General features: G+C 38.1%; 1 protein-coding gene across 2 annotated transcripts in view; it reads right to left on the minus strand.

Annotated features, from left to right (window-relative positions):
* Window positions 1-14908, minus strand: part of DNAJB6 (DnaJ heat shock protein family (Hsp40) member B6) — a 67459-nt gene that overhangs the window by 27900 nt on the left and 24651 nt on the right. For both annotated transcript variants that reach the window (XM_054057192.1, XM_054057191.1), the window contains exons 6-8: window positions 10044-10175; window positions 8988-9129; window positions 6612-6682 (exon numbers count right to left, since the gene is read on the minus strand). In XM_054057192.1, coding sequence (XP_053913167.1) covers window positions 6612-6682; window positions 8988-9129; window positions 10044-10175 — 345 coding nt within the window. The remainder of the gene's footprint in view (window positions 1-6611; window positions 6683-8987; window positions 9130-10043; window positions 10176-14908) is intronic.

Raw genomic sequence — 14908 nt, forward strand, 5'->3', positions numbered from 1 at the left:
GACAAATTTTAGTTTATGTACTGCTCAAGAGTGAAATGCTCAAGACTGAAATGCAGCCGCCAGCTACACACCTAAGAAAAAAGTTTGCCAGAGGTGACAGTTACACAAATGTGTGAAAAATATGTGAGCTAACCGTACTCCATATCTCAGTTACAAAGATTAACAGAGACATGGCAGGTATTCCTGGAGAGAAACCGAGAGATCGTTGATCTGCCCAGCTTCTCCTCCAGATGTGTCAAAGTTGCAGCCTTTGCTGAGGCTGCACCTCAAATACTGTGTTCAGTTTTGGGCTCCTCACTACAAGAAAGACATTGAGTTGCTGGAGTGTGTCCAGAGAAGGGCAGTGAAGCTGGTGAAGAGTCTGGAGCACAACTCTTATCAGGAGCAGCTGAGGGAACTGGGCCTGTTAAGTCTGGACGAGGCTGAGGGGAGACATTATCGCTCCCTACAACCACCTGAAAGGAGGCTGTAGTGAGGTGGGTGATGGTCTCTGCTCCCAGGTGGCAAGTGATGGGATGAAATGGCCTCAAGATGCACCAGGGGGCATTTAGATTGGATATTAGGAAAAAAATCTTTACTGAAAGAGAGGTGAGGCATTGGAACGGACTGCCCAGGGAAGTGGCGGAGTCACCATTCCTAGAGGTGTTCAAAAAGCATGTAGACATGGCACTTTCAGGACATGGTTTAAGTAGGCACCGTGGTATTGGGCTGACAGTTGGACTGGATGATCTTAAAGGTCTTTTCCAACCTTAATGATTCTATGAAAGCCTCTGTAGGCTTAAGAATTTTTTTTTCCCACGTAAACTCTCCTCCTGGACCACATTCCAATCAAGCTTGTGACTGCAACCGAGACAGAAGAATCCTATTCCAGATGCTGCTTTTGTAACAGCTTCAAGCAACTCCATTACAGACACAAAGTTACGTTCTCTTCTGACCACCAGGAACGTGTGTTCCAAACTCAGAATTCTATAACCAGTCACCCAGACTGGATTCCTCTCCCAAAGTAACTTATTTAAATAGATTTACAAGTAAGAAAAAATGCAGTAGATTTCATACTTGTTTTTTAACAGTCAATAAAATGAGGAATTGAAGCCTTCTCAACATACCCTGCCATTTGTTATACTACGTAAAAGGCAAGCATCCTTAGTGTAGACTTTACAAACTAGGCATTAATATTTAATCTCTCTCAGAATTAACATTCGATTGTATGGAAGGATTTGGCTTTATTTTGCCTGCTGGTAAACCAGCAGCTACAGGGGTTTTTCTGGTTTTAGGAAGTTAATTCGAAGTTGTCTGCATCCAAAAGAATAGCTGAAAGAGCTCTCATTTGTGACTCAGGATGAAGTATAAGTTATAGGGCAAAGTTTTAAGAATTATTATCATAAGCCTGTAAAAATCTATTTTCTTGATTGTCAATTTTTAGTCAAGCTCAAAATTGGTCTATTTTTAGTGATATTAAAATGAACCCACTGTGCTGCTGAAGGCAGCATTATTGAAAAAGCAAGAGAACTAAGGAGACAATTCCACTTAATAACATCCTCTTGATAAAATTTCTTACTTATCTTCTGAATTAAATACACTTTAATCCCCAACATTACATTTCGAAGCTGACATCTTCTCAAGCAGAAGATAATTAGCACTCAGACCACCAATGCAATCTACCTCACACCAAGACCTCATCGCTTTCAGATCTGGGTACTATCACATCCCAACTACTGCGCATATTTCAGACATGGGAAGCATGACAGGGAATAGAGCACTCTCATAGGTTTTCAATTAACTTTCTACCAGCTGCTCTAAGCAAGATAACACCTAACCCAGTGCTAAGTCTGCCAGAACATAGTTTTCAGAGAAGTTTCAATGAGTTTGAATCAGCAGGCGGTCACAGGTTCAGAGTTAAGGCTCAGATGGTCACAGCATTTTTTAAACATAAAGTCTGACAGCAGAACCTCAGAAGCAAGGCTGACCACTTTGAGAATGTTCAATCCACATAGCAGAGTATAAACCAACCATTTCCTGCTCTAACTTTTCAGTAGTTCAATTCACTCAACCACCAACACCAGATAAGGTGTTTTCCAAAACCAAAGCAGATCAAGCAGTAAACCAACTATAATGATGAATTCAAAAGGTTTAATTTCTAACACTAACAAAGTACATTTGTTTCATTACAACACTATCGCAACAAAAAAGATCATTTCAATTTTTATCTTCCACGCAAAATGCTAAGACAAGGAATTGAAGACAAGCAGTAACAACAAGAAAACCAAAACTGTCTATGTTGAGTCCTACATAATGCAAATCTGTGGTCACAATTCAGTCCCAAAGTAAACAAGACCAGAGCGAGCCGACAGTGCAAACAAGCTTCCTTATTTTACCTTAATAAAAGGAAAGTTTCAAAGTCCAGGTTACTGCTGACTGGCAGATCACTGATGTTCATAATGTAAGTACCTTCTCAGCACACCACGACTTAAAAATAAGCCTGAATATCAGACCAGAGACAAGTTCTCTAAAACTACTATGAAACGCTTCCCACAAAAAGGTTAACAAGAATCCTAACACTAAATTAATGCAGTGCATTGAGTGCTTTTGGAAAGTTCTCTGACCACAACCATCGTACAGTCTTAACATTCATTTTGCAATGCAACACTTTTGAAAGGTAAACACTACGGTGTTACAGTCACAAGGCAAAGCAGGAAATAAGCTCGCTTCTCAAACAGAATAGAAGCTAATTCAGGAACAGGACTCAGGTTCTGTTCCATTTAAAAAAAGTCCATCTTTCTATATCACTGGACCGCCAGAGATGGTCTGAAACACATAAGCACAGCTAAATACAGAAGACAAATCTCCATTTACATATAACACCAGAACACTGAAGAAGACAAGTAAACAGGACAGTCAAATATGAATACTGAGAGATATAAAACCTTTGGGCCTGTTTAGAGAGATACTTAAAGTCTTTCACAAGCCTTGTTTTAGTATTCCAAGGCTCAGTCCATCAATTAATCGCAAGCTGACACAGCATACGTCTTACAAATGGTAAGTACACTTACTCTGCAGAGCAACTTTGTCACCTATACCACAAAACAATGTCTGTGATTCTCAACACAGCAACTATTGTAAGAACTGAGAACTACAATAGCTGCAGCAATTTTTAAGTGTGAAGCATTCCAAGGCAAAATCCCAAACATCTTCAGGAAAGCCAAGTGAAAGCGATAGGTGCCATGCAATCGGAGGAGAAACTTGTGTTACAGTGTATTGCACTGAAACTACTGCCATGCACAAAGACAAAGAGGTTGCACCAAGAAAGAGCATTACAAAGTTATTGTGTTCTACCAATGAACTTTGTAGCAGAGCATGAAAGAGTAAGTTTCTTAGCAGGTTCAAAAACTCCATCTCAGTTTTTCCAAACCACTGGAGGAAGCTTAATATAAACTGGATGGTGTCCCTAAATATTCAAAATTAATCCCTCCTGCATGAAGAAACTAAACGTTTAATCAAACAGTACCTGTTTTGGAAAGCTACCTCATCCCACTGCACCTTTTATGCCTAGCATTTGCTAGAATTAAGAACCTTTTCTGTTATTACTTTGTGCTATTTTGGCCAAAATTGAAGTTTAAGGAAATTTGCTGCCTTTGATGATCCATTACCTCTAATAAGTAGGGCTTGTAAATACATGCAAATTACATGTTAGTAAGAAACAATATAAAAGCTTTCAGAGTAACTTAAGTGTGTTTTCAAGAGAAAAGAAACTCATTTCAGCAGCACTATTAGTAAGTCTACATATAAAATACATATTAGGAAGAAATTACGTTGGACCCACACTAAATATAGAATGAGGATTTATTTTGTGTAAAAACGAAGTTGGATGTAAGAATAAGGAGCAGTGTTCTGTGTTCTACATATTGAAACAGGTGGAGACTATCAGGCTCAAATCAAGTGTAAGATGGTGACAGTTTCTTCCATCTGGAACTGGGACTGCCAGTCCAATCATATACTTGGACCAAGACCATGTATCCATCCAGTTCAGCCACCAGCCTAATCAAATGCTGATCTATGGGTATCTGCTTACTACTGTAGAAATCTTCGCTGATTAATTCTGCCCTCCACTGGCTCATTTCTCCTCGTCTGTATTTCTGTTCTACCAGCTTCTCTTTTTACCAAGAAAGTGCAGCACTGCCTTTTAATGCTGCATTTTGTCCAGCCCTGACGATAACTGGCTTCAGGGATCTGAAGGCAGACAAGAGACTATCCAAAACAATGAATCTTCAGCAAGTTTACAGTGTTAAGAGACTTCATTACAGAACCCTGGAGTAAACAGTTTGTATTTAACACTGTGAGAAGGACCACACTTTCCTGGGTAAGAAGATCTACAGTGAGCATGTGGGTACAGACTGGCCACTAGCAGCTATGCTATCATAATTGTGTTCTTAACCTGAGCTAGGTAATTTGAATGTTAGAAGAAGATTACCCAAGATGAAAATAGAAGGTGATGTTTGGCAGCTTAATATAAAATCTATGGGTATCCACAGGAAGGAATTCAAACTCAACTCCAGATTGTCCTAGTTTTATTTGAGTTGGGTAACCAATTTTGAAGCACTTTTTACAGTTTACATAACAAAGGACCACACTGTGTCCTATAAATATAAATTAACATTTTTAATAGACATTACAACAAAGCCAGATTTTTAAATAGTCTGTTTAGTTATCTGGATCAAGAAGGAACATACATGAGGAAAGAAAAAACAGCATTGACAAGAGAACACTGTGTAGCTCTAAACTGAGTTTGTGCTTCTACACCAAAAATACAACATTGAAATATCAAGAATTCTGCAAAGAACTTGAAAAAGTACACAACTTTCATAGTCCCAAAACCAAAGCACATATTTATTTCTTCTTCTACCCGTTATTTTGTTTGGCTTTATGAAATTAGCATTAATGGTAGAGGGACAAATGTAAGATACGCTAATTTTGCAGCAAATATGAGGTCTGTTGTAGCAGACTGTTGGTTTGGGTTAACTTCAAATGGTTTTCCTGCACAATAAACAAGAGCAAATCTTTATGTACTTAATAATTAATGCATTTGTTAGTACAAAGCAGATGGTGTCCATCAAGAAGGTATTATGTGATCATTTGAAAACACTGTGCCTTTTTTTTTATTTTAAACACTAAGTCATCCTGAAGAATTTGGTGAATGCCCGATGTTCAAAGCTGGTGCACAGATAAAAACTGCACAACCATGGTTTATGCATGAAATTACCCAGAGCCTGGCAGGTGTTAACATATATCAAGAGTTATTTGCATGCTTTCTCTATGACACACAGAAATCAAGTCATCTTTCACTAAAAACTTTGAAAATCTGGTCTTAGCTATAAATTAACACTTTGCTTCACTCCATTAGTTTAAAAGGCATTAATCCGTCTTTCAATTTCTGCCTGACAAGAGAAAGATATTTTAACCCTAATAATTTTGTACAGTTCTTCTTCAAAGCAATTACTTCTTGAAATTCTTCCTCAAATCTTATGGTTCAGAAAGTCTTTTTTTAAATTATTAAATGTTTGCCTGTATATTTATATTCACTACAGGTTACTGTTTGAAGTAATCTCAGAAATTAAAACTTTAGAAAACTATTTGTAAACAGAAAGTTACTTTAGGCCTACACAAAAATTATGTATTAGACAAGAGATGGAGTTAGAGAGTCAGCCTCTGAATGCTTCTTTAAAATAAGTACTTCAAATACAGGTTAAGAAAAGAAAATAAATATGTTTTCAGTCACATTGAAGAAAACATCTGGAAAGAAAAAGGCCCTCATCCTTAAGACTGAAGAGAAAGGTGGTAGGAGAAAAAAAAAAAGCAGCACTGTTTTCCCAAGTTGCCCAAATCACACACAGACACAAGAAGGTTACAAATGCCATTCATGAAAGAATGCACCACAAACATCAGCATTTATTCATTTTGAATTTTTTTTTTAGCAAATGACAAAAGACCCAGCTCACTGGCTTCACTTTTACCTTTTGCTTACATTACACATTTAAACATTTGTCAAAACTTACTAAGTTGTCTGCATTCATGCACAACTAGAAAACATCCTTATTTATTTAAACCAGAAATGCATTACCAGAAATGTATTAACATTTTTACTACTAAACATTAAAAAAAAAGTTGAAATTATTAAAAGTTTATCCTGGAAATGTTAACTTCACAGCAGACTTAAACTACTAATTGGCTCACATTTCAAACAAACTGGAAAAAGCAAGATTCATGCTAGTGTTAGTGTACATCTCGCCCTAACACTATTGAAGGATCATGGTTCACCTTGATCATATATAATAAAAAGAAAAGTGCATACAGAAATTTACAACAATTTTAAGGACAAAAAATGGTCCAATTGATGTGGTCCCAACAATTAACTCAAAAGTCTATGACAAATACGAGCTTCGGTGAGCTATTTATACTACTTAAGATTAAGTACCGCTATACAGAAAGTTGAGTTCGTTTGAAATCTTCAAAAAATGTTCCTGTCAATCCTCAAATGGTGGCTGTTATAGCTTAAAATTTCTGTTAAATGCGTGCGTTGAATTACTTGTTATCCAAGCGTAGCAGCTGCTCCTTACCATTTATTGTTAGCGACCTTAACTGGCCATCTTCTTCAACTTCTACTCTCTCTTGTCCATTCTCAACAATTCTGTAGGACAAAACAAAGTTAGCCACTTCAAAGCACTTAGAAAATATACACATCAGACCTAGGTTTGTAGATAACAAGCTGTAAGGGAGCACTGCCTGCTTAATGCAACTATGGTTGGTGAGCTTATCTATCTAAGAGCCCAGAAGCTGTTAACTAGTAGCCATCTGCATTCCCCATAGATACTGCTTATTCATAGCAGGAAAATTGCTTTCTGGAAGTTTGAGTCCTCTGGTTTGTGAAGTTCAGTTACAGCTGTCACCTCATATGCTGTCACAGTTGTACTGACACTGCACACTAATATCTACTTGCCCCATTTGTTAAACGCATAAACTATTACAGACCCAGTAACAATCCTGTGTGATATAAGGCATGCAAGACAGTCTTTAATCCACTTCTAATTTGACAGAAGCACTCTATTTGAACACTTCCTGTATACCAACTTCACAACTAGCACATACTAGACAAAATTTAAGTGTCCCTAATTGGAAGACAAGATTATTAAAGTGCTCTGTGGGTTTGGAGGTTTTAATGCGTTTTAGAAATGGGAAAATATGGAATATTTAAATTATTTTTAGAGCAGTTGATTGCCATCTCTTCTATGATTCTGTGATAAATTATCTCAGTGGAGAGACACTAGAACAGGCTGCCCAAGGAAGCTGTGGATGCCTCCTCCCTGGAGGTGTTCAAGGCCAGGTTGGATGGGCCCTTTGAGCAGTGGGAGGTGTCCCTGTCCATGGCAGAAACAGATGATCTTTATGGTTCCTTCCAATTCAAACCATTCTATGATTCTATGATATTTAGACAGCTAATTTATGCCCACATCTTAGCTATCTGAGAATTCTCCCCTCATGATTCAAATGAGGAAACCACATGGATGAATAAATTTTTTTTTCGGAGACCAGGCTTATTGAAGAGAATATATCCAAATTAAAAACAGAGGGAACAGCTTCTTGCCTGAAGCAAAATATTACTCAGAGATTTTCACTGAGTTTGCCAGGATATCAATCTTCTTTACAAGGCAACGAAAGATATGACAGCAGGATACCCAATTTAGCTCATTGTTTTAATATTAAAGCAAACAGTGCCTTATCTTCTTTTGCAAAAACAATTCAACAATTCCCTCAAAAGCAGGCAACTTTCCAATTTTTCTGGAATACACTCACTGAAATACATCATGGCCACACCACCACATGATGACAACGGCTACATTTAAGTGCTCAAGATGATAGGATCTCTCCAGTACAAGAGGACACAGAAAAACCTTGCACTTTGAAGTATGAGCCACAAGTTACAAAACAAACCAAAAACTGGTTCCCTTGCTTTTTTGTAAATTTGTATTAAGCAATGAAATTACATTGAATTACTTTTCAGTACTCCTATAACTTATTCTACAATTATTGATCATAATGTTCCGTGTAGATTACTCTATAGCCAACTAACACTTGGGTTTCACAAATGTAGTGATTTTCCTATCACAAGCATGAAACAGAATCATAGAATAGTTGGGGTTGGAAGGGACTTTTAAAGATCATCTACTTCCAAAGCCCCTGCGATGGGCAGGGACACTTCTCACTAGATCCAGCTGCCCAAGCCGCCAGACAACCTGGCCTTGAACACCTCCAGGGTACAGAACGTACACTGTGTATAACACCTGAAAACGCACTTTCCAACAAAAAGCGGATGTTTTCTCTAAAACATGTTTCAGTTGCATGTTTCACTTAACAGATAAAAGAATATGGACTTTTTACACAAAAACTTATCTCAAACACTGCACACTAGAGCAGCTGTCAGGAAAAATTGTTTCATGTTTCATAATATTAAAAGCTTCACTATCAACAGAAACTAAGTGCGCTTTTTTCCTCCAGAAGCTCAAGCTGCCTTGGCAGACAGTAATCAAGGACCATAATAAAAGATGCATCGCTATACAGGAGGTTCCGAAGGCCTGAAAGAACTCCATTGCCAGGTGCCTTTCAAACAGCAAACAATTTGTAGCCTTCATTTTTCATCAAGGCAGTTCTAAAAGCACGTCTTAAACATCTGAACTCTCCTTGACTATCAAGAGCTTAGACAAAAACACACCATGCTCCCATACTACAGCTTCATGTAAACTCAGCAACGCCAAGAAGAGTCAAAGAACCCAACAAAAATTTTCTATTATTTTCTTAAGCATTCAGAGAAATCCAAGTAATGTGATGACCACAACAAAGGCAAAATACAGGTATTGGTATATTTATGTGTATTTACACGCTTGTATCTCTAGCTATGTATCTCTACACAGTTTCACACAAACATTTATATCACTTACCTCTTGGTAGTAATTTTTCTGCCATTAACTATTTTAGTTGAGGTTGATACTGATTTGAAGTTACCCATCCCACTGCCACCAAATGACGTAGAGGAGAACGAAGTAAGGCCTCCATGTCCCAGTGAGCCAAATGAAGCAAAACCTATTGGGAAAGAAGGGATGTATTTTTGTCATGTATTTTTGCATGACTGTGGGGTCCACATTTACTATCCGTTCATAGTATTGTCCTAGCTTCAAGATATCCTTATTTGGCTGCATCAACACAGCCTCAGTGACTTATGGCATTAAACACCAGTGTGAGAATAAAAGCGTGGTTCCAGCACCATCAATTTCTCCCATGTGCACCCATAATTCAAATTACAAAGTACAGCATCATTCAAAAAAATGTTCATCACCACCTCCCCTGAAGACAAGCATTTACACCTGTCTGCTGAACTCAACCATCTCATTCTTCCCACTCAAGGTAAATCTAATAAGCATGAGTCTGACGTTTTGCTTTAATATAGATGTTGGGATGTCCTGAGTCAGCAGTGAACAAGTTTTCTATCACCAACATCCTAAATAATATCCAGAGCCCTAATACTGAAAAGATGCTGACTACCAGCAACTCTCAGCAACCTCTGAGATACAGACATCAGCACCCACATGACCACCCCAGAACAGATATTAAGTAGTACTATGGGTTTTAGGCACACATTTTCCCAGGGTATTTTTGAGGCCTTAAAAAAAGGCCATCACCCCCAACACCTAAAAGAAAACAGAACAAAAATAATTCTAAAGCCACAGAGAAACTGTAGCACAAAAATTACAAAGTTCTACACCTCAGAGGCCTCTACTTTTTATGAATGTTCAGGTAAAACAAATACTGTAATTATGGCTTTATTTACATTCAGACCTTAGAGAGCAGCTTAATCTAAAATAAATACAAACATACATAAATAAGGCTTCAGAATTTTCTGAATGAAGAAGGTAACTTCTAAAAAATATTTATCAACATATTGTATTGAGAACTTTTGTGAACCAAAACAGCATTCCTTGTTAAATGTTGATATTTACCTGTGTCAAATGAAGAAAAACCACTTCCAAAAGCAGGGAATCCACCAAAGGCAGAGAAAAGCGATCCACCACCTCTGCTTCTGCTTCCCCTTGGACCCCGTCTGCCCCCAAAGAAGTCCTCAAAAGGGTCTTCTACAAAACAGAAAGCAACAATAGAGATCAATATTACATAGTGAGTCTGTATTTAATCACTGGGGATTCTTCATTAAAGAATGAAGTTTCCTGTTACAGGTAAGATTCTTCCTTTGAAACGTTTGATGCTACTTGAGCTGAACAGTCCACTAAAGAGGCAATTCCTGCGCTACTTCAATTCTGTCTCATTCCTGGACTTAAGAATAACAATAATAAAAAGTAGCTGGTTTCCTTATTTTAGCTATTTAGTATTAAAACCAAGTAAACCTAATATAAACACTTTAATTTTTCACTATAAGGGAAGTGGCAAGAGCTACAGTATTATTCCCACATGTTCATACAGCATAATGCAGGGGAAGCATGATAAAAACTGAATTTGAAGTTAAGTATGTCCAGCCCATTAGCATTTGACACAGTTGACACTCTTCAGATGTATAACCATGATTCTCTATACACCAAGTCACCATAAAGCAAATCCTTCAGCTGTTCTACAGAACTCTCTGCTGTCAGACTAAGTTTTTCCAAGCTGTAAAATAAAGGGCAGCACTGCAGACAAATTGTACTCTTGGAATCCGAATTTAACAAATCATCTAATATTACACACAGGTACCTGAACTTTCTAGCTTATTTCTATTCAAGATTTTATGATGAGGTCTCTGAAAAGCAACCTCCAGATAAAACCTATCAATTACTGAAATACAAAAAGAGCAGCCAGGGATTGATGACTCATAATCTTAAAGTGTTCAAAGCGTTTATTTTAGTGCTTGCCACATGAGGTACTTTAAGCCCGTATTCTGATGCACATTTAGGCAGCAAAGCATGGAGGTTTACACACAACTTCCTGAAGAGGCATTCATTCTCTACCAAAAGCAGGAAGAAGAGAGGAGAAACAGAGAAAGGGAGTCTGGGATAAAATGCTATTTCAAATTCAACTACAACTGTTAGGTCATTCAGAACAGCTGCTGTTCTATCCCCATCAGGAAAACAATAATCTCTTTCAAAAAAATAAAGGGTCGGGGAGGCGTGGACACAACACCACACCTCTACACAAGCAATCCTTATTTACTTTATCACGCTCTCCTAACAAACAGTTATTACTAGAATTATCTGAAAACTACTTTTTACTAAGTTCTCTTGAAGAACAACATATCAAACCGCAATCATCTAACAAAAGTACAATAAACGTAATACTTGGATTAAAATCAGACAAGTTTAGGAACTTCAACTACTCTCTTCATCAATCACAACTCTCCCAGAATGAGTTCTGTACAGTACCAACAATTTAACCAAGTTTTATAAGTGGGGACTCAATACTGAAAGAGAAGTCTGAAACACTGCTTAGAATAAGCTCTTTCTGAAAAACGCAGAAACCAGTGATAACAGCAATAGTAGCATGAAAGCAACAAAAGACTCTCCTAACTGTGTGACTATTCCAAACTACAAACAGATGAAGTAAAGGTCAGAAATGCAGTATTTATTCCATCTCTGGTACCCATAATAAACCAAGCTGGTGCACTATAAATCACCAACTTAATGCGATAACGAGAGAGTCCTAAAGCAATCAATATGATAATAAAAAGATATTAGTAACAATCTGGTTGATGTAGAATTACTTAACAGAAGTGAAACCACACACTGTACTGACGATGAACAAGACAGTCTCTCAGATTTGAAACATAATCCCATCAGCAAAGCCATAAAACGCCAAGAACAACAAGAATATCCCTATCCTTCCCCTAGCTTCCACAGTTCTTGAAGAAAACATGGCAGCACTGAACTTTTATCTTACATGCATCAGACAAGCAAGTGATAAGATTTGTCTTCTTCCTCGGGCGCCTTTTTGTTTTGGGCTTTTTTTAATATAGAATGACTTTTCTTCAATATAAAGACGATCTGTAATTAGTTTTAAAACAACATACATTAAAACCCGCTCTTGGGCATGGGAATATGGGATCCCATCACCAAAATTTCCAAAACAAGCACTATACCCATGTTGAATAAGTTATTTTTTTTTCCAAACTAACATATCAGCTAGCAAGCGAAACCACTGCCGTTAATTGTTTTGTAGTCCAATTTATTCTCACTGGAATGACTCATAAGTTAGTTATGAAGGTCATTCACTCACGTGTACAAACGATTATATTACTCCCACTGTTAAGCTTTCTATTTATAATCCAATTTTCCTTGTTACCTGGAGTTCAAATAAAAACAAAACAACCTATCATGTAAGCTTTGAGTTTTTAATCCTCCACTGTGTATGTGGATCTCTCCCCCTCAACACAACTCCAGCAGAAACGCAACGGCTTTTAAGGGAGGATCACAGAATGTCCCAGAGATGCCTGCTATCAGGACAGCTTCTAAATGGATTATTGCCTACTCCTAGCTACAAAAAAACCTAACCAAGTCTTGGACATCCTTATTAGCCTCTGGAAACCCTACACACCAAAGAAAGAGCCAGCACTGCATGTTAGCAAATGTTTCTGACAGCAGCCCTGCCAATAACCCCCCACTGCTTTTCCAGTAATTCTCTCCAGTAAATAAGATATTCAAGTCACTCTTCTGCAGTGGACTGCAGAATGCTCAGCAAGATGGATTATGCAGAGACAGGAAAACAGGTAGGACTTTCCCGAGCGAGTATTTCTTACTATCCTGACAGCCGTGGAGGTACAGCATACAGCGAAAAAATAACACCAAAAACACTGAGGACAGAAGGCAACAGGAGACCTCTCCATTATCATTTGCTGTATCCACCATCAAATACACATTAATATAGCAACCTCACAACTACTCTGACCATGTTTATGCTTTCTGTCCCTGAATCACGATGATTAATAGTACCACTCAGCAAACTAAAACATTTCAGCCTGGTAGGTCTATTTTTGCGATTTAGCACAACCTTTCCACGCATGAGAACCTTTTCACATAGATGGCTCTTTCCAAATAGTCCAAATGCAGCACATATCACGATACCAGAGTGTTGGGGTTTTTAAAGGACTCTTAAGATTATGATTTTGTTGCAACTTGCAAACTATGTCATTTTCTTATTGTATGTTAGGAGCATAACACATCAACAGAACTAAGCAGTAAAACTCCCACAAGTGAAGGCCTTTCCAAGAAAAGTAACATACTATATAAATACTATACAACGTAAAAGGTTCAGAAAACCAAAATGCCAGACCAGTGTTACCTCAGAGCACAAGTATTTATCTCCTGTTTGGAGATAAATCCAGCATTTAGTCTAATCTGGGTATTACCAGAAGCTTATGGGAGGGCGCAGTATCAGATTTAGTTTCAACAGAAATGTTGGAGCACACTTCTGACATGGAACTTGTGGTGCTGTCAAAACAGCAAAGATTAAGAGAGAACAAAAGGTAAGGAATTTCGAGGAAGCCCGTGAGACAGACTTCCAGTCCATCAATGACAGGAGATGACACGAAGCTTTTTGGGGAAGAAGCAAATGCTTAAGCAAAGAACCTGTTACCAAAAAAAGAGACACAATGAAGGACTTCAGGCTGTTACTACGACAGAAGACTGCAGTTACAGGAGCCTAAAACTTAATGTGAAGGTAGGAACACAAAACCTCCAGGAACACAAAAGACTGCATGCTAACAAACCCACCTAAAAATAATGACGTTAGAGCTCATGTTTCCAAAAGAATTTATTTAGAAAAGTCTTTGCTAATTCAAATGCAGCAATTGTCTCGTTCCTCTGGGTAAACCAGCTCACTACGCACCATGAAACACCTTGCTTTTCTGTAGTCACAAAGATGGACTTTCATCTCAAAAATCAAATAGTAACAACTAAACTGCCTATCTCTCTGCAGTTCAAAATGAGGTACGTCATGATGCCTCATCCTCCCCAAAGAAGTCCTCACCTATAACACAGAAACAGGATTTTCTGATTTTCAGCAATACAATACAAACACTGAAGATCACTTAAAAGATGTAATCACTCTTCTTTCCTGCCTTTTGATCACAGAACTGAAAGACAAGTTACATTAATTCATTGATCCAAAAGAAAACACTGAGCATTTGTATTGTCAGTCTTCTGTTGAATCCATGAGCTCATCTAACTCAATACGAGCAAGGCTGGTTTATCTGAAAGAACATGGGCAGGAAAGCACCGTACAATAGGGTAAGGGAAGAAAGAAGGTAAACCTCAGAATTTCTGCATTTGAAGCAGTCCGCAATTCAGTTACATTTCATTAAATTCATTAAATGAATCTAAGGCACTAGCTGAAATCACCACAGTACACTGTAAATTAGAAGTGCCACATTTCCTATAGCTGTCACTGCTATCATGACAGTTGTACCCTGGCAGCTGCTAAGGAACCAGATCAGTAACTGATCAGCTGAACAGAGAATCTCTAGGTGAAAGGAAGTTCAGCCACATCAATTCTTTGTTGAGAGTTCACGGTGCTGGTTACAAAGAAGACAGAAGGAAAAAGTGCCCAACAGTCAAAAGCAGCAAAAGAAGATGCTTTCAGCCATAGAACAACGCTATCCCCGATTATAGCATTAGGCACATTCCGGTGCAATGCCATCATTCACCTCCAAAAAATGAAGCGTTGAGATAAATTGTGCACTGTCAGCAAGCGTTCTCACATGCACGCACTGCTGCAGCCAGAGATTTGATAACCCTATAGGGACAGTATGCACAAGAACGTTAGCCTGTGAAAACATGATCACTGTTCAGTCACTACTCACTGGATAACTTCCCCACCCTGTCAACTC

The sequence above is a fragment of the Cuculus canorus genome, chromosome 2 (genome assembly GCF_017976375.1).
Source record: "Cuculus canorus isolate bCucCan1 chromosome 2, bCucCan1.pri, whole genome shotgun sequence".
NCBI lineage: Eukaryota > Metazoa > Chordata > Aves > Cuculiformes > Cuculidae > Cuculus > Cuculus canorus.